The sequence below is a fragment of the Sinocyclocheilus anshuiensis genome, unplaced genomic scaffold (assembly GCF_001515605.1).
Source record: "Sinocyclocheilus anshuiensis isolate Anshui unplaced genomic scaffold, SAMN03320099.WGS_v1.1 scaffold536, whole genome shotgun sequence".
In the NCBI taxonomy this organism is placed as follows: domain Eukaryota; kingdom Metazoa; phylum Chordata; class Actinopteri; order Cypriniformes; family Cyprinidae; genus Sinocyclocheilus; species Sinocyclocheilus anshuiensis.
In genome coordinates this window covers 1,381,715-1,404,229 of record NW_015557179.1, presented here as the reverse complement: position 1 = coordinate 1,404,229, position 22,515 = coordinate 1,381,715, and the positions used below count along the sequence as shown (strand labels likewise).

The following is a 22,515-nucleotide window of genomic DNA, read 5'->3' as shown; positions in this document are numbered from 1 at the left end:
TGCCGAGACTTATCCCCTCATTACACGAGCTTTAAAGACTCTCAAGGTGCTCGGCATCACAAAGGGTATTAATTCCTGTTTTGAGCCTTCACAAGGAAGTTTCCAGCAGGGCAATCTTAGACATGTCTGTTTTGTAAACAACAGTCGCCTGGCACACTGAGAGGGGTTGCGGCTTTTTGGATTTTTTTTCCTTCTCTTTTTCCTGTCCTCCTGCCTGCTCTGGTTGGTTATGGAGTTTGCCGAGGACGTGACGATCGTGGCAGGGCGGGGTGGCGCAGCCCAGAGAGTGGATCTTGTCCACTCCTTGCAGGGTGGAACTCAGCACCGTCGGCTCTTATGCAGCCTGACATGAAAATTATGTTTGCATTTTCATTTCCCCAGCTTAGCTGGTGTGTCATGAAACTCAACCTGACAGTTCCTTACCACCAGGCAGGAACAGGGCCGGTCATCCCCTCCACCGTGTAGGACAGATGCTAGCCAGAGAGTCGGCCGACTCTTCCTGGGCCCGCAGATCGCAAGCGACATATGCCAGGACCGGCACGGGGACCCTGCTTGAGCGCTTGTGTCACCGCCCCGCCCTGGGCCTGCGCCGTGACCTTTATGGCATCAGATACAGTACTCATAACGAAAGATGAGACTTTGCAACGATGGGGGCAGCAGTACAGAGCAGCCTACATGCATCCAAAACATCCTGCATTATGATTATCTGCAACAAACCCGGATACATACAGTTTCATATGCAACATATGACTTAAAGTCAACATGAAATTAAAATTGAAACTATTTACCTGCTTAATATGCATTCCAGGTCTTATTTTAAATGATTCGGTGCTCATTATTCCAAAGACAGAAACAGTTTGGCCTCATATCGTTTAATCAAATTGGCCTGCTCTTTTTCTCTAAAATGACTTTTCAATTTTTCCAAATTTTCCAAGTTATGTCATTTAGGCTGCGCAACCCAATCAGTTACCAATAGATCAACTAAATTGTTTAAATATTCTTTTGAAAATGGTGTTTTTAAATATTGATGTATTAAACTATTATTTAATATTGAAATATGTTGGTTAATTAAAAAAAATCTGCAATATTAGTTCTTTTCAAATATTGTAATATTAAATATGAATTCATATTATCTCTAGTATTGTTCACATTAATGACTAATGTTGTTTGCTTTGTCACAAGTTTGTAGCATATAATAATCTTGATTCTCCCAGCATGCCATGCCTACAGTTTGGCGTTCATCTGCAGTTGACATGATAGTAATTACCGATCAAAAATGACCAGCGGTTAATTTTTACAGAAGCAATTATGTGATGGGAAACATCTGTAATTTGTTGGTTAACTATTTGCTTAAGCCTCAAGATTGCTAACGTCTGTTTAATGAGTTTCACTGGTTTTCATCAAATTGAGTGTCAAGGATCAAATTTTGACTTATCAAAGCGTTCTTTTCTCCAACCAAACTCCAAATACCATAATGATCCTTGTGAGGTTGGTCGGATTTGGGCAGTATATTCGTCATAGGTCTTTGGATCTGTGCTGTGGAAACACTTAACAGGCAGCTTGATTTTCATCGCTTCATTTAAATCCAGTCCCTCCACCAATCATCTCTTTTGTTTCTTTAATCATCTCCTGCTTATATAATTATCTTCATCAACTTCTTTGCTTTAACTGCTGTTAACTTGACTTTTCGTCCTCTCTGCTCTTGTGTGAGTGTGATATACTGTCGTTCTGCTATCTGTCTCACCCTCATTCTCTCTCTCTTCCTCTCCGTATCCTCTCATTGGTCTCTGCGTTCCCCTCAGCCAAATACAAGTTTAACGGATATGTCAGATCACGTAAGTGTACTTTTCTGTTTTCCTCATTCCCTCATTCATTCTTGCATTCTGCCTGCTTTGGCTCTTTGCTTTTGATTTTCCCCCCACTAGCATTACAGCACAAAAGCTGCCATCCTCAGCTCTCTGTAGATTACTTGGGATTGATGGGAAGGGGGGGCCGTGATGACAGTTTCTCAGCACTGGGTTCTGGTCAAATGCATCAGAGGGGCTGCTCGACTTTAAAACATGTGCATGAGAAAGGTCAGGTGCTGAATAGATGGTTCCATATGAAATCCAGATGTTGCATAAAGAGATCTCTGTCCTTGCAAGGGTTGATTGAAGAGCTAGAAATGCTGTGAGGTATTGCACATGTTTCTGTATTGTGAGGCCACCAACAGCAGATGGCGCTGCAACTCCAGGGAAAATGGGATCGCAGCGGCAGTCTGGGGTTCGGTTCACAGCTGAATGTGTTTTAGGAAAGTGAGTCACCAACTAATGCTGAGAGAGCTTTAGCTTTATTGCTATTAAATTTCATTTCATATGTATCCTGATGTATTTGCATAATTGATAGGTTGAAGTGAGAATTTATTTTTAAACCGTTTTAAATGGTTTTTGTTATATTTATGAACCTGGAGGACAAAAAAATGATTTAAACTGCAAAATAATTTTAAAAGATATAATAAAAAAATCTTATGCTAATATTATTAATAAGTAGGAGAATTTAAGGTGATTCAAATGTTAAAAATTTTCAAAAGTGTGTGCATGCCGAATTGACTTATGTAGAGCAGCCATAAAATTAGATAAAGTTTTAAAATGCATTTTCTCACAGATGTATTTTCTATAATTTAACAATGGCCTTGACAAGAATGCACAATTGTGGCTCGTCACAGGATTTGCATTTCATAAAGGGACAGTTGCCGTCTGGATTACTGTAAATCCACAGTGAAAGTGCCACAGCGGATGTTCTCTGTATAATGCTACTCGTGTTTGACAGGGGCCAGATGAATCCAGGAGTTATCTGTGGCGGTCTTTAAATCTATGCGGCAGCTGACGGCAGAAATAACCATCTATTTATTGGTCTGAGCAAGGTTTGGGGAGCGGGCGGGAACTGCTTTTCCACTTACACCAGGTATTGGTTAACCTCTTGCCTTTTATTTAGATAGCATTAGGCTGGAGTCTTATGGCTGGGATGGCAGGCAGTGAGCTTGATAACTCCCTGTGTGTAACACTTTAGGTCTCTTATATACACACCGCATACTCCTGTCTGTCAGACTGCAGATTGTTGTTATTTTGCTCCTTTTCGCAGCTTAATCCAAGACATTTTCGCGTATTTTCACACATTTTAGATGTTGTTTCAACATGGCTTTGCCGTATATTGAGGCAGAACGTAAAGAGATTGCTATGTTCCCTTGTATGAGCACATCTCCGCCTGCACTGTGAACTGATTCATTGTGACGGTGATCAGGAATAGTATGTTCGTGCTTTGTTCTGTCTTGTCGCAGAGCAGGCGGGGAAGAAAGTGCTTCTAATTAATTCATGTCATATTGAACATTTCACCTAAAGTGCTTGCCAAGTGGTTAAGTAGTGTTTAATAAAACTGAGGGGTCATCGTCAATTATTCAAATATGCAGCGGTTGCCTTTATGGCACACAGATTTGTGGATCTGTCTGTAAAAGGTGTAAAGAAAATGTTAATACATTTAACTTACACCGCATGCAATTTTTAGTCATTTAATTTAAACTTTTCTAAAAAAATTGTATAAAACTTTTTCAAAACCATATGAAACCAACATGAATACAAAGAAAATTTTCTAATAACTTGTGTACGTGTGTTTTAAACTAGATTTTTTTTTAATTTTTCCTTTTCTTTATCTTATATGTCACTGACCCAATTCACAATCATCTCTCATTGCTTTTGTCTTGCACTGTTTGACAGTAAAGGAGGAAGTTAGAGTGACTTTTCAAAACCGCTCAATTAAACTGGCCAACAGCATTGCTGTTCCCAACACTCTTCCCAGTGTGCTGCCGGTTGTGGAGTGCTCCACGACTGCCGTACCTCTTGTTAATAACCGTAAAGGAAGTCTTCTCCCTCTGGCGCCGCCCTCACAGTCACGACTCAGCCTGGCTGGTCTGAACCGGGCCTGCAGCCTGCCTGGAAAATACCGCTACCGCCCCAGCACCTTGTCTTCCACGCTCACCCTGACATACTGTAGGTGGCGCCTTAGGACGCATTAGTCAGTGCTGCCGCAGACAACCCCTTCCTCCTGCATGGGTCCCTGCAGTCACTGCTGCATGCATGTAGAGCAGCTAGTGGCTAATGTACACCCTGCCCCAACACTAAATGTGTGTGTGTGATGTGTGTAACCGAAACTGCCATCGTTAGGAGTATAGAAGTTCCAGTATAGCTAGCCTACACATAAAGTGGGGTTCCAAGGCCACTAATTAAAATGATTTTTAAAAATGATGAGGCATTTTTTTCATTACATATATTAAATATTTTTATTTACATCTTTTTTTGAGTGTGTGCATATATATGTATATATATTATGTCATTACATAATTTTATTTATTTATTTATTTAATTACATACCTTATTTATTTCTGAATATTAATTTTACTTTTTTCAGTTTATTTCCAGTTTTAAATTAGATTTCCAATGGGTCTCAGACTATTAGAACTAATCCAATGTATTTTTTCATTACATATCTTAAATATTTCATATTATTTCCAGGTTTAAAGTAGATTTTCAATGTGGTCTCAGACTTTTAAACCTAAGCCAGTTGTCATGAACACCCCAAATTTTACAAAGTGTTTAGAATTATAGTAAAAAAATGAAAAGGCACAAATAAATTAAAAGAAACAAAATAGTAATTTCTATTATATCTCTGTTGTGCAGTAAAGCAGGCATCAGCCCATTGTCTGTCTGAGAAAGAGGAGACAGATGTCTAGCTCAATCGTTCTGATCAGAGACACAAAAAAACAAGGGCTACAGCTGCCCGTGGTATGGAACAGCAATCACACTTTGGTGGGCTGATCCTATTTTGATTGAGGTTGTAAAAGTGCCATAATGTAATTTGGAACAAGCAGAGACTTGCTGAAATGGCCGTGTTGCAGGTGGAGTTATTTCATTGTTAAGCCTTTTACTGAAGGGCACCACTGTAGCTCGTAAATCTCCGCCGCCTAATTTGGAAGAGCAAGGGCAGGAGAGAGTGGTCCGGCCCAGCCAGGCCACTCGCTCAACAACCATAACACGGAACAAAGGGCCACTGCACCGCCATCTTATCAGTAGTGATATTTTTAAAGTTGATTACTGTCTCACATTGCTCCTTCCACAGTGTAATTGCAAATGTCAAGCACTGGCATTTGGTAAAGACACAGACAGCATCTTTTGTTTAAATATTTTTTAATATTTTGCTGTGCTGATAAATTTCTAACAGAGCCACACTAAAGCAAGCCTGCAGTGTTATAGAGTTTGGGTTTCTGTCTCTGTAATACAAATCAGACCATGTTGTGTTCAGTATCTGGTATCATACTTAAATACAAAAAAAAAGAAAAAAGATGCATAATATGCATAACATGAAAAAAAACCGCGTACTGTGGTATAAATGGAAATTATAAATAATGTTTCAGGACAGACAATGTTTAATGGTTTTTATCAACATATTGAACACTTTCTCCCCAACTTAAAGGAACAGTTCTCAAAAAAAAAAGAAAAGAGGAGAGATTTTGAAGAAATGCTTTTCTGATCCATACAGTGACACTTCAAAGTAACCAAAGCTGTTAAACCACCATAAATAAAATTTAAGTTGTTTAGTTTTTCTCTATCGCTCACAAATTTCATTTGTGCTCATGTTCAATTCTGATATGGCACCTTTAGATGCGAAGGCCAGAATTTGATGCTGTCGTCATATGAAAAACAGAAGCGTGCGCATTTTTCTAAAATTTCTCCTGTTGTGTTCCTTAAACGAGTAAGTCATACAGGTTTGGAATGACATGAGAGTGACTAAATGATGACAATATTTTTAGGGTAAACTAACCAAAGCTATAGTTTTTGAATATTTCACCTTACTATATCCATAGCATCTCAGATGCAGCTCAACCTTCAGGCCCTCAACACTCAGGCCCCTCAGTAACGTCCTTCTGGAGAGGCGTTTCAGTAAGAGAAGGCTCAGTTCAGGGTGCTTATTCAGCGCTGAGAGTGCTTGTGGTACGGGGGACAGACTCACAGCGGAGCCATCACTCACGGCTCTCTGAGTGATGAGGATTGATTTTGCCATGTAGTCATCCATTAAAAAACACACACCAAATTATTCTTCTTTTTCTTTTTTCTTCCCCTCTGTCATTGTTCAAGCTCATGCCCTCCAAACAATGACAGAGAGAGAAAAGAGAGTTTGATATGGACTGAAATAAATCCACACACACATCGCTCAAACCAACTCTTTGAAAAGAAAATTTGTGGAAAACAGGGTGTAGAACTTAATGGTTGTCCTTCAGGTCTGTATTTGCCTTCTTTAAGTGTACTTTTGTCCATACTAACACTGTTCTCTTTCTATTTTTGGAGGTCTTCACAGATTTGAGTGTTTATTGCAATGATTGATTGAGTGTTGGCTTTTGTGTTCTTTAATATGTCATCTCCAGCACACTTTACAATCCCAGCTGTCCACAGTCTGACACTCTTTGCATGTGTTTGCAGTCGAAGATGAACATCCGTCAACACTGTCACCCAAAAAGAAGCAACGCAACGGAGGCATGCGGAATTCACCCAACTGCTCACCCAAAATGATGAGGTAAGACATTGATTTCAAGACGCTCCCTCCAGCCTTCAAAAGGAAAGAGAGGGAGAGACAGGATGGATGGTTCTGGGATGGTGGGAGTAGGAGGAATGGAGAAGGAAAAAGAAAGTGTGGAGGGAGAGAGAGAGAGAGGAGGAGGGTGGAGAGCAGGCCTTTCAGGCCGAGGCGTTTGAGCTGTCAGCCTGTCAGCGGTTAATGATAGAGCTGAAATATTTCTGTCATGAAAGCAGCTATGAAAAGCTGTTTGAAAAATACTCTTGCTTTAAAGTCTCAGCTGTCATCTCCCCCCAGTCCCGTCCACATGTAGTTCTTAAACAGCGGTGGCACTAATGACGGTGCCAACCAATCAGAGATGCCAGCATGGTTACTTAGCCTCAGGGCTCTTCATCTATTGTGGGAACCCCTGTGAGGCGTGTTCTTCGTACTCAAGGCCATATGTGAAACGTATCATTGCAATCAAAAATGAATTCAAATATTACCTTCCCTTTATCCTGTCTGGTGGAATTAGAATGCTGCTAATTGATTTAGACTGATAAAAGGACTTGCTTTTCGCCCATGTGACCAGGAGACGTTTATGCAGAGGTTGTAAAAATAGCAGAGACAATGCCCTCCGTTGCACATCGTCAAGTGAGAAAGTGTTGCTGAAGGTTTAGAGGACAGGACAACTTTCTGCAAGTGATAGCCAACATGCTTGACTCTATGCATGTTTGTATTTCGATATTTTTTTTTTGTAATTTACTGCAGAGTCAGTCACATTCTTTCAGTTAGTATATAATGCCATTTTATGATGCAGGCTTATTATTGCGATTATAGTAATATTTAACTTTTTAATTAAAATCTTTTACATGACACGTAGTTAAATTTTTTTCTTCAATGTAATATTTAAAAAAATTTGTAAATATTGTATTATAAATTAAATAAAATAGGGGATTTTTTGTTTTATTTAACTTTTCATTTTTATATGTAAAGTAATATTGTTTTGTTTTATTTAAAAATATATTTATTTTTAATTTGTGTGCCACCCACAAGGCATTTCGCTGTAGCTTATAATAAGTACCCCAGACAGAGGTCTCCAACATGAATCTCCCCCCAAAAGAAGCAATTATGTCGAATTTTACATACCGTAAACTGTCAGCCCTGCAGAGGATCTCGCCCTTTAGTCTGCTTTCCAAGTGAAAATGATCAATGTTCAGTTGTTTCTTTTCGCTCTCGGTTTTAAACAATAAACTGTGAGTGGAATGAAAAAAAAAATAGCTTTCAGCGATTGCTTAGAAGGATCTTTGGTTTTTATTCCTTAACTTACAGCACAAAACTGTTTTTCTGAGCAGATTTGAAGGTCCCCGTTTGCCATGTAATGTATGCATCGACTCTTTGATCTACAAGTGATAATTCTTGGGAGTTATTTACCCGGTTTTGAAACGCTTCAAAGTGGTGTCAAAGTTTTCTGTGCTTTAGGGGTGCCTGTGTGTTCAGCTGGCTCTTGGGTACTGGATGACAGGTCCTCTGTTCTAGGTGTAAGCTTTTTCAAGCCAAAGCCCTGCAGCGAAACATCAAAATTACCAAAGACAGACCCGTTGACTCCTTCAACCTGTGCCCTCCTTGTCAATATATTACATCATACATTAAATACCTCGCCTTTACTAGGTGTGTTTTATGCACAATGAAAAGCGATTGTTTGAGGGAGCCTTAGGGATACTTTATTCAACAAGCAGGAAAGGGAAAAACAGCCAGCGTATACCATATCAAGTATGGTTTTTACAGGCTTCTGCGCCTCCAGGCCGTCGTAAATAAATAATGATCAACAGATTGGCTGTGGGTTTTTGAAAAACATGCCTTTGTCAGTTTGCATGATAGGGAAAATTTTCAAAGCGAGGAGCTGCTTTCATAGGCTGCTGGTGAGGGATTCGGGGAGCCAGTGACTGCCGAGTGATGCGCTGGAATAGCTGAACGCTGTTTGAAAAGCAGCTCTCCTGGCTCTCAACTTCTGTTCTCTCTTGCTCTCTCTTTCCCCAAATGCATGTCTAGGATGCTCCTCTGGACATACCAATTAAATGGAGAACTTTCTGTCTTGCTTACGGTACCTGGTAGTTTCCTATAAAGTACTCCAAGCCTTTTGTTTTCAGATTAAATGTCTGTTTAAACTGAGTGTTTTTGGCTTGGTTCTTTGCAAAAATGAAATCAAGTGGAAGGTGCACCAACGTTCAAAACTTTGAAACAAGTCATCAAGGCTACAGTTATTTGATTATTTGGCAAAAATACAGTAATATTGTGAAATATTATTACAGAATAACATTAAAATAATATTATTAAAATACATGTTTTCTATTTTAATATATTTTAAAATGTATTTTATTCCTATGATGTCGAAGCAGAATTTTCAGCGTCATTACTCCAGTCTTCAGTGTCACATGATCCTTCAGAAATCATTCTAATATGCTGATTTAGTGCATTTCTTCTTATTATAAATGTTCAAAACAGTGTTTGCTTTTGAAACCGTGATGCACAACCATTCAAATGTTTGGGCTAAGTAAAATGAAAAAATAAATAAATCAGCAAGGATTCATTAAACTGGACATAAGTGTCAGTAAAGACATTTATAATGTTACAAAAAATCTATTTCAAATAAATGATGTTCGTTTGATTTTTTTCTATTCATCAAATAATCCTAAAAATGTATCATGATTTCCACTAAAATTTTAAGCAGCAAAAACTATTTTCAACATTCAAAATAATAACCATTATTAATAAAATGTGCCAATAATAATTAAGCAGCAACTTTCTGAAGGATCATGTGACACTGAACACTGGAGTAATGACTGCTGAAAATTCAGCTTTGCATCACAGAAATAAATTACATTTTAAAATATAGATTTAAAATATAGATATTTTTGTAATAAATAAATATAAAAAACGTAATAATTCCAAAATTTTGACCAGTTGTGTAAATATATATTAAAAAAAAGCTTATTTAGAATATCTGAAATATAATGCAATAACAATATCACACTTAAACGCTTCAAAGGAGACACAACACATCTACTTGTGGGAAGTCACAATGCATTTGTTGGGTTTCCTAGCAGCAGTGAGTAATGTCAGATTTTATTCTGGAGTGGTGTGGACCGGTGGATTGTGCTTGTGACTGGCAGGCGACTCTGACAGCAGGGTGAGAGATAGTTATCTTGGCAGAGGTGCACTACACCAGTCAGTATACTGAAGGGAGATTGAAATGACAGAGGTCTGCAGAGTGAGTGGTGAAACACACGCCACATAATGAAAAATTCAGTCGGGGTGTAAAAGCACTAAATGCTTTCACTGTTATTAGTACCTGCACACAGCCTGATGTCATCTCATGCATGCATGCTAATTGACACATTTCTGATGTGATATTTTAGCAATCAAACACAGTCGAAACGGTGTGTCAGAGAACTGTATCACTGAATTAATCTGCTTAGGAAGGTTAGAGAGAAAAAGAGAAAAACAATAATTATGAGGTTTGTAATATGACCAGAATTTGCACTTTTTTTACTACCACACATCCATTGTTGAATTTTGTATATGCAGTAGTTGAATTTGAAATTTGGCTTCAGATGTCAGTGCAGTTATTTTAGATGTAAATTAACTTTCCAGGATATTATCTGAAGTTATGCAAATATGGAAGCTGAAGCAGAGGTCCCATCATTCATTATTAGAGTGATTAACAAGGGGCTAATGCAATTTACAAACCTCATTTAGTGTTGTGTTAATTACAGCATGTTACAGAACAAGGCATAACAGGCATGGTCAGTTAAATTACATCACATGCATAAGATAAAATAATACACCCTGATGTTAATGAATAAATAGCTATTCATTGCATTGATAAATCCTGTAATTTATTGAACGTCTTTTATACATAAGCTTCAGATCTTTGTAAGAAGTGTTATACAGTAAATCCACCCTCCCTGAGCTGTTTCATGTATTAATCATGTGTATGATTAATACATTATATAACAAAATCATCTCCTGTCATTATCAGACAGGACTGGTTTAAAAAAAAAACCCTTTGTAAATGGCTGTTAATCTGTGGATAATATTATTAACAATAGCTGGGTCGAGCAGACTCTGAGAGAGCATGTTCCCCTGCAGCCACGTCTCAGAGATGGGGCTTTGTTGTCTGCCCCGAGGCCATTTCCTCAAAGCCAGCCTTTTTGGCCTGTCTCTGGCCCGGTAACATGCTGCACGGTGGGTTTTAGTTGACAGTTTTTTGCATTTACAAGAGTTCTGTGGTTTCTCTCAAAAACTGCCATCAGAAAAAGTGGAGTATTAATTCAAGTGTCACTGGGGGAGACAGATTATGACATAACTTTATTAAAATACAAACACGTAGCACATAGAAATGACTCTGGTTCAACAGCCAAAAAAAAAAAAAAGATAATAGTTTTTTGTTACTTTTATATCAGTATATGATATCAGTATATGAAATTCACTGTATGTTGTACCAGTAGTTGTACAGCACTTAAGTCATTTTTATTTTACTTGTATAGAGCATATTAAATGACGCACGCCGTTTAATTGAATGAATACTACCGAGAAATCAAATTGTAACAAGCTCAAAACAAGCAATAACTATAACAAGCTCAAAACGACATTCCACAATTTTCTGAGTTGCTATTCATACCAAACAACCCCAGAACAGGCATCAAATGATCACGTTTAGTTTGTGAATTCAGTTTTTCAGTTGTATAGTTCTGCTACTGAGCTGTTTAGAAAGCTTTCAAGAGGGGTTGAATGCGAGCTGTACCCGAGTGCTGACACTTCTTTCATGGTCAGCATGCCCCACAGATCAGCTTCTGCAGGACGTGCTGATATAGGTTAGCCTGTTTGGACGTGACACACTGCTGAAACATTAATGGCCTTCAGTTTGGGGGAGCAAAATGTGATTGGGCAAATTCCTAAAATATTTAAGCCAAAAAAAAAAAAAAGATAATAGTTTTTTGTTACTTTTATATCAGTATATGATATCAGTATATGAAATTCACTGTATGTTGTACCAGTAGTTGTACAGCACTTAAGTCATTTTTATTTTACTACAGTATATAATTATTATTTCTTAGCAAATAAAACAATGCCTATTGAGACATCACCCTTTTTTGTGCTTGAATGTTAATTTTCACAGCTTTTACAGGGATCGCAAACTGGTCGTTAGGAAATATGATGGCCAAACAATTAGACATTCAAAATCATTGCAATATTAATGAATTTATATAGTCAACTAAATCATTGCAAATATATTGTGAATATTTAATATGTATCACACATCCCTAGTTGTTTTTTTTTTATAATTCACAATTATTGGACAATTCTAAGGCAATAACTTCTGCAGGACGCGCTGATATAGGTTAGCCTGTTTGGACGTGACACGCTGCTGAAACATTAATGGCCTTCAGTTTGGGGGAGCAAAATGTGATTGGGCAAATTCCTAAAATATTTAAAGTGCAGCTCTGTTAAAGCTTTTACCGTTGGACGCATCACGTCAGGAGCGATGCGGAGTAAAAGCCGGTAATTGGTGTTCCATTCTGGTGCCACTCAGTCACTGAAGTGCTCCGGCTCCATCTCTTCCACTCCAGTGCTGTCACCGGTGCGGACGCTTTGATGACTCCGCATTCTTGGCAGCCCGGAGAGAGCTGCCGTTATGAAGGAGTCCAATGCACAAATTCAATCTGACAATGACAAGCCATGTCAGCACAGGCCTGTTTACTGCTTATTTATTGTCAATAGACGTCTGGTGAGATGTGCCGAAAGTTTGTCCTTTGACAAATGTCACAATTAAGCCCAGAAGATAAATTCCCACTGTCACTTTTTTTTTTTGCTAACCTGCATTTGCAAATAATGGCAAGCGTACATGTTTTCTTCTTACACGTTTTCTCCTCCTTATGCTCTATTTCAGACATGACCCTCTGCTCATTCCGGGAAATGAGCAGATTGAGAACATGGATGCTAATGTGAAAAGATACGACTCTACTGGAATGTTTCACTGGTGTCCATCCAAAGAAATTGAGAAGGTCATTCTGGTAGGTACAGTATATTTTTAATTGCAGTGTTAATCCCACTTTTAATGTCTCTTAAAAGTGTTTTACTAAATTTTCAGGTTAAGTACTATCTTTGATCAGACAAGAACATCCAAGCACCACCTTGTCACAAGATTTTTTTATTTTTTCCCCAGAATTTATCAAATTAACTATCTTTAAGTGCAATCTTAAGAACTGTAAGTGGCATAATGCCATATTTTTATTAACATCCTATAATATTCATGCAGTATCGCACTATGATACATCACCCTAAATAAATCATAGCAACAACGCGGGGAAGTGTTGTTGGAAGTGAAGTTAATGTGCTGTTGGGACAGCATGTTGAAAAAAGAAGTGTAATAATGGGAGTAATAATTGGCCAGATTTTCATAATCATATCTAATATTTCATAAGAATATTGATATATAATTTATTTTCCTATTCATTTGTTGTGTCTTCCAAAATGCATAATAAACATGATTTTAGTCCTGGTGTTCTCTACAGTGGACATGCATGAAATCAATATCCTGTTTCATAACAGGAAGTCATATTTTGTTTTGAAACCCCATAACATTTTCCTGAGATGTTGATTTATGACAAACAATTTGAAAATGAATAAGATTTAAATGATAATTACAAAATATGATCATATTTCCATAAGGATGTACAATTTTATCACTAAATTAATGTCAGCCATTTTTAAAGACCAAGCAGAGGGAGTGACCATGGAGAAACTTCCAAATATTTGGTATCTCTGAAAAGCCCTGAATGTGCTCTCAGCTCTGTACAGGACATCCAGACTTAAAACTGTGACATGTGAGGTCTCAGAGAAAATCACTAAAATATAATGTTCTCTACAGAGACAAAAACTCCATAGCTGGGTACAGTAGTCAACATTTGAAGTGATCAAAACCTTTCATTAAAGTTGTCCTAAAACCTAAAACCAAAATTTGTTCTTGTCTTAGGACAACTTTGATGAACGTTTTTGATCCACTTCAAATGTTAAATGTTGACTACTGTATATATATATATATATATATATACTTTTTAAAATATAAAATATGAATAATTTTTAGTGTTGTAAATTTTTCATGTATCACATTATGGGAATCACAATTTTACAGACATTACTGACTCCTCAGTGTACCCAAGTAAACTTTTAAATGTTTGAGAAGTGTAAAATGTATTTTGCTATTGTCTTTAGTGCACAGTGAACTTACATATCTATGCTTATTATTAGAATAGGTATGCAATTTTGAGCAAGTGTATTGTATTTTTCCCCTATAATGAAAGTAATGAAAAACATCCCAAACCTTTTTGTTCATGTTGTGTATTATTTGCCTTGTGCACAATGAACCAAAGTGTAAGAATATAATGATTATTATTTGATAATAATATGATAATTATTTTGTGGGTAAGTATATATTTGCTTTTACTAAATGAATTGAATTTCGAGTAAAAGTCCTAAACAGATGTTTTTTACTCATGATAATGTGCTTGAACATGCATAAATGCTGTTGCCATTTTCTACAATGATATTGTTTCCTCGCTTTAATTATTATTGCTGTTTAATGCGCTTTTTCTCACAATTCCATATGGTGCTATTATACTTTACATGCCCCACAGATCAGCTTCTGCAGGACGCGCTGATATAGGTTAGCCTGTTTGGACGTGACACGCTGCTGAAACATTAATGGCCTTCAGTTTGGGGGAGCAAAATGTGATTGGGCAAATTCCTAAAATATTTAAAGTGCAGCTCTGTTAAAGCTTTTACCGTTGGACGCATCACGTCAGGAGCGATGCGGAGTAAAAGCCGGTAATTGGTGTTCCATTCTGGTGCCACTCAGTCACTGAAGTGCTCCGGCTCCATCTCTTCCACTCCAGTGCTGTCACCGGCGCGGACGCTTTGATGACTCCGCATTCTTGGCAGCTCGGAGAGAGCTGCCGTTATGAAGGAGTCCAATGCACAAATTCAATCTGACAATGACAAGCCATGTCAGCACAGGCCTGTTTACTGCTTATTTATTGTCAATAGACGTCTGGTGAGATGTGCCGAAAGTTTGTCCTTTGACAAATGTCACAATTAAGCCCAGAAGATAAATTCCCACTGTCACTTTTTTTTTTTGCTAACCTGCATTTGCAAATAATGGCAAGCGTACATGTTTTCTTCTTACACGTTTTCTCCTCCTTATGCTCTATTTCAGACATGACCCTCTGCTCATTCCGGGAAATGAGCAGATTGAGAACATGGATGCTAATGTGAAAAGATACGACTCTACTGGAATGTTTCACTGGTGTCCATCCAAAGAAATTGAGAAGGTCATTCTGGTAGGTACAGTACATTTTTAATTGCAGTGTTAATCCCACTTTTAATGTCTCTTAAAAGTGTTTTACTAAATTTTCAGGTTAAGTACTATCTTTGATCAGACAAGAACATCCAAGCACCACCTTGTCACAAGATTTTTTTATTTTTTCCCCAGAATTTATCAAATTAACTATCTTTAAGTGCAATCTTAAGAACTGTAAGTGGCATAATGCCATATTTTTATTAACATCCTATAATATTCATGCAGTATCGCACTATGATACATCACCCTAAATAAATCATAGCAACAACGCGGGGAAGTGTTGTTGGAAGTGAAGTTAATGTGCTGTTGGGACAGCATGTTGAAAAAAGAATGGGAGTAATAGGAGTAATAATTGGCCAGATTTTCATAATCATATCTAATATTTCATAAGAATATTGATATTTTCCTATTCATTGGCCAGATTTTCATAATCATATCTAATATTTCATAAGAATATTGATATATAATTTATTTTCCTATTCATTTGTTGTGTCTTCCAAAATGCATAATAAACATGATTTTAGTCCTGGTGTTCTCTACAGTGGACATGCATGAAATCAATATCCTGTTTCATAACAGGAAGTCATATTTTGTTTTGAAACCCCATAACATTTTCCTGAGATGTTGATTTATGACAAACAATTTGAAAATGAATAAGATTTAAATGATAATTACAAAATATGATCATATTTCCATAAGGATGTACAATTTTATCACTAAATTAATGTCAGCCATTTTTAAAGACCAAGCAGAGGGAGTGACCATGGAGAAACTTCCAAATATTTGGTATCTCTGAAAAGCCCTGAATGTGCTCTCAGCTCTGTACAGGACATCCAGACTTAAAACTGTGACATGTGAGGTCTCAGAGAAAATCACTAAAATATAATGTTCTCTACAGAGACAAAAACTCCATAGCTGGGTACAGTAGTCAACATTTGAAGTGGATCAAAACCTTTCATTAAAGTTGTCCTAAAACCTAAAACCAAAATTTGTTCTTGTCTTAGGACAACTTTGATGAACGTTTTTGATCCACTTCAAATGTTAAATGTTGACTACTGTATATATATATATATATATATATACTTTTTAAAATATAAAATATGAATAATTTTTAGTGTTGTAAATTTTTCATGTATCACATTATGGGAATCACAATTTTACAGACATTACTGACTCCTCAGTGTACCCAAGTAAACTTTTAAATGTTTGAGAAGTGTAAAATGTATTTTGCTATTGTCTTTTGTGCACAGTGAACTTACATATCTATGCTTATTATTAGAATAGGTATGCAATTTTGAGCAAGTGTATTGTATTTTTCCCCTATAATGAAAGTAATGAAAAACATCCCAAACCTTTTTGTTCATGTTGTGTATTATTTGCCTTGTGCACAATGAACCAAAGTGTAAGAATATAATGATTATTATTTGATAATAATATGATAATTATTTTGTGGGTAAGTATATATTTGCTTTTACTAAATGAATTGAATTTCGAGTAAAAGTCCTAAACAGATGTTTTTTACTCATGATAATGTGCTTGAACATGCATAAATGCTGTTGCCATTTTCTACAATGATATTGTTTCCTCGCTTTAATTATTATTGCTGTTTAATGCGCTTTTTCTCACAATTCCATATGGTGCTATTATACTTTATTGCTATTATGTGATTAAATTTCAATCAGTTAAATACAGCATGTACAATTTCTGTCCTTTTTCATTTTAAACAATATATACACTACTCCTGCAGTTCAAGTTGTTTTTGTATGGATGGCAATAGATGAGCTTGTATTCCATTCTTGCTGATGAGATTGTAACTGTTGTGTTTGTTTCTGGCTTTTTCATCACAGACACGCAGCGAGGCCTCCATGACGGTTTTAAGTGGACATGTAGTAGTCTGTATATTTGGAGATGTCACGTCAGCTTTAGTGGGGCTTCGAAACTTGGTGATGCCTTTGAGAGCAAGCAACTTCCATTACCACGAGCTAAAGCCCATCGTATTTGTGGGCTCATTAGATTATCTGAGAAGAGAGTGGGAAACCCTTCATAACTTCCCCAAAGTCTCCATCTTACCTGTGAGTACACGCATTGAAAATGAGCATAGAGTTTTTACACTTGGAGAAAGAGTGAAAAATTGAAGGGGGTCTGAATACTTTCCGTACCCACTGTATCTGTAAATGTTATGTATTCATGTGACTCAAGGAGTAAGACATTACCAGCTTTTTGCATTGAAAAATACCACCACAATTTGATTTCAAGTGTTGATGTTCTGGCAGCAGGTTTCACTTGGCCGTGTGAATCTCAGGCTTTGCTTCCTGCTTTAGTGCTTGTTAGCATTGACTTGACTGTGTATGAAAAACACAGCCAAAAAGCTGCCGTCAGCAAAGGCTAGCCTTTTAGATTAGACTACATCTTTTCTTCCCTCAGCACATAGTTAGATCAGCTGAATGTCACTGCCTTTAGAAAAGTAAATACTTGTTAACTAATTTCCCTGAGCTCCTGCGCCGTCTTTAATTTGTTTTTTCCCTTTCTTCCTCTTTCCTCTCTCTCTCCGCTGAAGGGTACACCATTAAGTCGAGCTGATTTAAGGGCCGTCAACATCAACCTCTGTGACATGTGCGTTATCCTGTCAGCCAATCAGAACAATATCGACGATGCTTCACTGCAGGACAAGGAATGCATCTTGGCAACTCTTAACATCAAATCTATGCAGTTTGATGACAGCATTGGGGTCTTGCAGGCTAATTCCCAAGGTAAGGAGTGGCCAAGAATACTTCAGTGCATAGAGAATACTCCTCAAGAGCTTTAGACTGTGAAACCAATCATTTACTGTGTGCTTTCAAAGACAACAAGGTCCAATTATCTGCACAAATGATTAGATAAAACAAGGGAGAACATCAATTACTAAAGAATAAAAGCATGACTGATGTTTCATATGTTTGTGCATTAAGAAACACAATAAATCAGTCATTTAGACACTTTATGCACACATTAAATAAGAAACAAAATTTCAGAATTTCTGTTTCATGCATATGTATGTTCATTATTAGAATATGCATGCAATTCTGAGCAAGTCTATTATATCTTTCCCCTGTAATTACAGCTCTGAAAAAAAGCCTCCCTAACGTTTTTGTGCAGATTGCGTATTTGCCTCCAATTGCTGGACCGCGGCAGATTTGTTTGCCGACAAATTGACTCGAACAGATTGTTTATGCATTCAGATAAACATGTAATCCTCTTGTGCCCATCAGGATTCATCATCATTAAACAGACTGTACAAATCAGCAGCTTCACTTTCTCAGCTGCTCTTCATTACGTAAATTACATACACCACACAAGCTGGCCCACAACAATTAACATTTAAACCATTATTGAGTATCCACTTTTTGCATAGAAAGATGGATTTAAAACTTCAAAATGACAGCTTTCAGAAAAAATGTGTCCAATATTGTCCCAAAGGCTCATGCTGAACAGTGTGTAGAGTTGAGGAAGAGCTCATCCCTCTGTGGAGAATGATAATAATAGCTTTTAATCATACTGTTGAAGAAATGTTTATTCATAACCATGCTGAAAAGAAGTCAATAATGTTAGCTGTGTGGAGGGCACATAACTTCATGGAGTGTGATCGATGTGCAACAATAAAAGTTGCACGAGACCAAATGAAATGTGCTTAGGCTTTAGATAATAGTGTGTATATATATATATATATATATATATTTTTTTTTTTTTCCCCTTTGTTAAATTGAATGTCAATGTTGACTAAAAGTCTGGGAATTTTAGTTTAGTTTTAGTCAATTGAAAGTCAATTTAGTCATGCTGCATAATGGTTCATGGTTCAAAATTATAATCACAATTATTTTTTATCAAAATTATGATTACTGATCAAGATTGTTGATTGTCCTGATTTATTATATTATCAGAAATATAAACATTATGAATACATTATTAAAATTGGTAAATGTCAAAAGCTGAAACTAGTTACTAGTTACAATAAAACTAGTTACTAGTACTAGAAACTAGTCCTAATATTAATTCCAATAGTTTCAAATTATATTCATGACTTTTTTTTAAACAACAAAAAAGGTTTTGTATTGTGTAACCATTTATTCAGTAACCAGTAAAGTTTTTATTTTTTTAAATCTATTTTAGTCCTTTTTTTGTCAACAATATTGTATGTTGATACAGTCACATATAATGTTTAATGATGTCACTGACATTTTCATCTCCTAGCCATAAAAAAAACTGATTTTGTTAATGAAATTAACACTAGTTTCAGTGGGTATCTAATATTCTGACCCACAATTCTGCTTAATACTGGCACTGTAACCAGGTATTTGGTTCCAGAGATCAGAATATTGTCTTAATCTGGTTATGACAGAATATGAGCAAATTCTGGTAAATATCATAATATTCTTGCAAGTATATGCAGTCATTTAATTGTTTAGATGCTTTATAGTGCAACATACCAATGTATTTATTTTTAAAAAAGTACAATCAACAGTACTCTTGCTCTTGTTTATTGGTATCAAATTGCTCTTATTTATCAGCTGAAGCAAAAATGCTTTTCAGTATGCCACATGGTCGACACTGACTGTCACTGCATATCTGATGTCCTCACAATACACAAAACAGGAGATGGGATTATTCTCTGCACATTTAAAACAAAGTCTTAAAACAGTCTCTCTTTGTTGTCTATTCTTTTGTTTAGAGCTACAGAGAGAGCTAGTCTATTGAACTTCCCCATTGAAAAGGACAACCCCTGTTCAGAATCCTGCAGCCCTTTGAAAACTTTGTGACCTGAATCTTTTCCCTGCATTATGTTTGTCACTGTAAAAATTATACCCTTGCATTTTTCCTCAGTCGATGGATGTCAAAACAGGGCCAATGCATTATGCATATAGCATTACTGATTTAAAGTATCGTCAGCTTGAGGAAATGCAAAAGTGTCAAGTCATGTGAATTCATACTCTTGTCACTCCTGCTTGTATTTCATGGCATTTCACATAAAAGGTTTTCAGGATCCACTTAACCAGTTTTATGGTAACAAAATGAACAGCATATACAATTTATACCTGCTAGTTGATGGAAGGCAGCAAATGCTAAATATGCCTGAGCTGACCCTTAAAAGTGGAGGATCTATATTTCACTGTTTTAGACTAGCGTGTGGTATCCTGACACCACATACTCTGCAATATGTTCTCTACATTTAGCATTATACAAAGAAAATCTTATTTGTATTGGCTGACTGTTATGCTACTGGTTTGGTCACCATTGCAATCCTTGAATCTGTTTTGGCACCATAAGCAGAGTAAAATGTGACAGTCGTTTTCCTCTTTCTCTTCCAGGTTTCACACCTCCGGGGATGGATAGGTCATCTCCAGATAACAGTCCAGTGCACGGCTTAGTGCGGCAGGCATCCATCACCACGGGATCAAACATCCCGATCATAACTGAACTTGGTGAGACGCGACTGCAGTCATACTGCTAACATGTCAAAGTCAAGTGTGATTAGAATCTAAACTCCTGTTTCAAGCCACACTGATGTCTTCCTTATGAAGTGTGTGTCTGTGATGTGTGTAATGGCGCACCTGAATATTTCACTGACTTGGTCCTCATCAGTTGTGCCTTTAATGCACTGGAAGAGACCTAGACTTATAGGGAGAGAAAAAAAGCACGTAGTAGCAAAATGGATACATTTATAAATAACAATGAGGGTGGCACTATTCCCATGGTGGGGGGACTCATGAAAGTTTTAGATCTCAGAGGGCAATATAAAGCACCAGAGACCGGTCGCTCCGACTCTCCACTGACCCAATTACAGCGAGTTACACTAGAAAGGCTGCAAAAGAAAAAGGGCCTCACAGATGCTTAAAACTTCATGCAAAACACGCTCCTCACACTGACACATACACGTATGTACTACTGTCCTCTTAACATGAGATGCAAAAGTCCTCCTCCCTGAGGGGTTGCAAAGTCCTACATCTTGGACACATGGGGCCTGATTTACTAAAGGTTTCTGGCATTTTCATATTGGTAGAGGTGAAACAAATATTAGAAAAAGAAAAAAAAAAAGAAAGAAAGAGCAACTCAAGAATAATCAGTATAATCTCATACGAAGGCTGTTCATATCATCTGTCATTAAAGACATTGACTAATACTTGACTTTGACTAATCTGAAAGCGTGAGTTTGACTTTGAGTTGAGAGGATATTTCAGCCTCTTGACAATGTCCTCCTTTAATTCAAAAAGAGAAGAGCTAGATATTCAAACTAATAATAATAATAATAATCAAGCTAATAATCCCAAGAATTGTAAACATGATAAAAGTGTAGATAACATGAGTTGCTACTTGTTTATAGTGATCTGAATTGGTAATTTCTTAAATTTTCCCATTCTGTTTTCCTGTAAATAATCATTGCTGACAGGAAGCTAAATGTATTATTTTTTTGTTTGTTTGTTTTTATGAGTTAATAAAAAATGGAGAATACATTGTACATATAAATCATTTATAAAATGAAATGAAATTCAATTGTTGAGATAAACTACAGAAGTGTGGGGGCTTTTTTTTTTTTTTAGAAACTGATACATTTATTCCGAATTTATCAGAAGTGACAGTACAATCTTTTATGTTGATACAAAATATTTATAGTTAAATTAAATGCTATTATTTTTGAACTTTCGATACTGAAAAAAGTATCACGTTTTCCACAAAAGTATTAAGCAGCACAACTGTTTTCAATATTGATAAAAAATGTAAAAAAAGAAGAAATGTTTCTTGAGTACCAAATTAGTATATTAAAATGTTTTCTTAAGTATCATGTGTAATGGCTGCTGAAAATTCAGCTTTGCATCACAGGAATACTAAAATAGAAAACAGTTGTTTTGATGAATTCAGTCTTGGTGAACATAAGAGACTGCATTCAAAAACATTAAAAACTCTTACTAACCCAAAACATTTGAACTGTAGTGCAGTGCTTCTCAACTAGTTTGGCCATGGGACCCACATTTTCCCATGGTCATCAAGCCGCGACCCACTTTATGATATATATATATATATATATATATAATTTGGTTAAAAAATATATATCATACCTTCATGCAAATCCTTCCCAGCTAACACACGAAGTACAGGTTATGTTATTTATTGGTACTTTTATTTCACACGTTGCATGCTCGTAGTTTCTTTTGCGCTTTAGTGAAATTATATACTGATTGAAGAGTGTGTGCTACAAACACAGTATAACGTCTGACAGGACAGGATAGTTCATTTTTCTGAGGTGGGAGACTTTTTATTTCATAACAAGTTAAAAAAAATAATGATAGAATAATGAGAATGACATTAAGCCTTACAACATCTCATCTGACCGCAGATACTGAATCGGGACAGCACGTTTTTCTCAGGCAGTCTTTACTTAAAGGGGGTCCTATTATGCTTTTTCACTTTTTCAACTTTAGTTAGTCTGTAATGTTGCTGTTTGAGCATAAAAAAGATCTGCAAAGTTACAAAGCTCAAAGTCC

At 36.6% G+C, this 22,515-nt stretch overlaps 1 protein-coding gene across 2 annotated transcripts in view; it reads left to right on the top strand.

Annotated features, from left to right (window-relative positions):
* The window catches only part of LOC107678532 (calcium-activated potassium channel subunit alpha-1-like), a 196,880-nt gene that overhangs the window by 141,208 nt on the left and 33,157 nt on the right, over window positions 1-22,515 (top strand). For both annotated transcript variants that reach the window (XM_016473814.1, XM_016473815.1), the window contains 6 exons: window positions 1,803-1,835; window positions 6,507-6,600; window positions 12,533-12,656; window positions 16,849-17,073; window positions 17,559-17,751; window positions 20,344-20,457. In XM_016473814.1, the coding sequence (XP_016329300.1) occupies window positions 1,803-1,835; window positions 6,507-6,600; window positions 12,533-12,656; window positions 16,849-17,073; window positions 17,559-17,751; window positions 20,344-20,457 (783 nt within the window). The remainder of the gene's footprint in view (window positions 1-1,802; window positions 1,836-6,506; window positions 6,601-12,532; window positions 12,657-16,848; window positions 17,074-17,558; window positions 17,752-20,343; window positions 20,458-22,515) is intronic.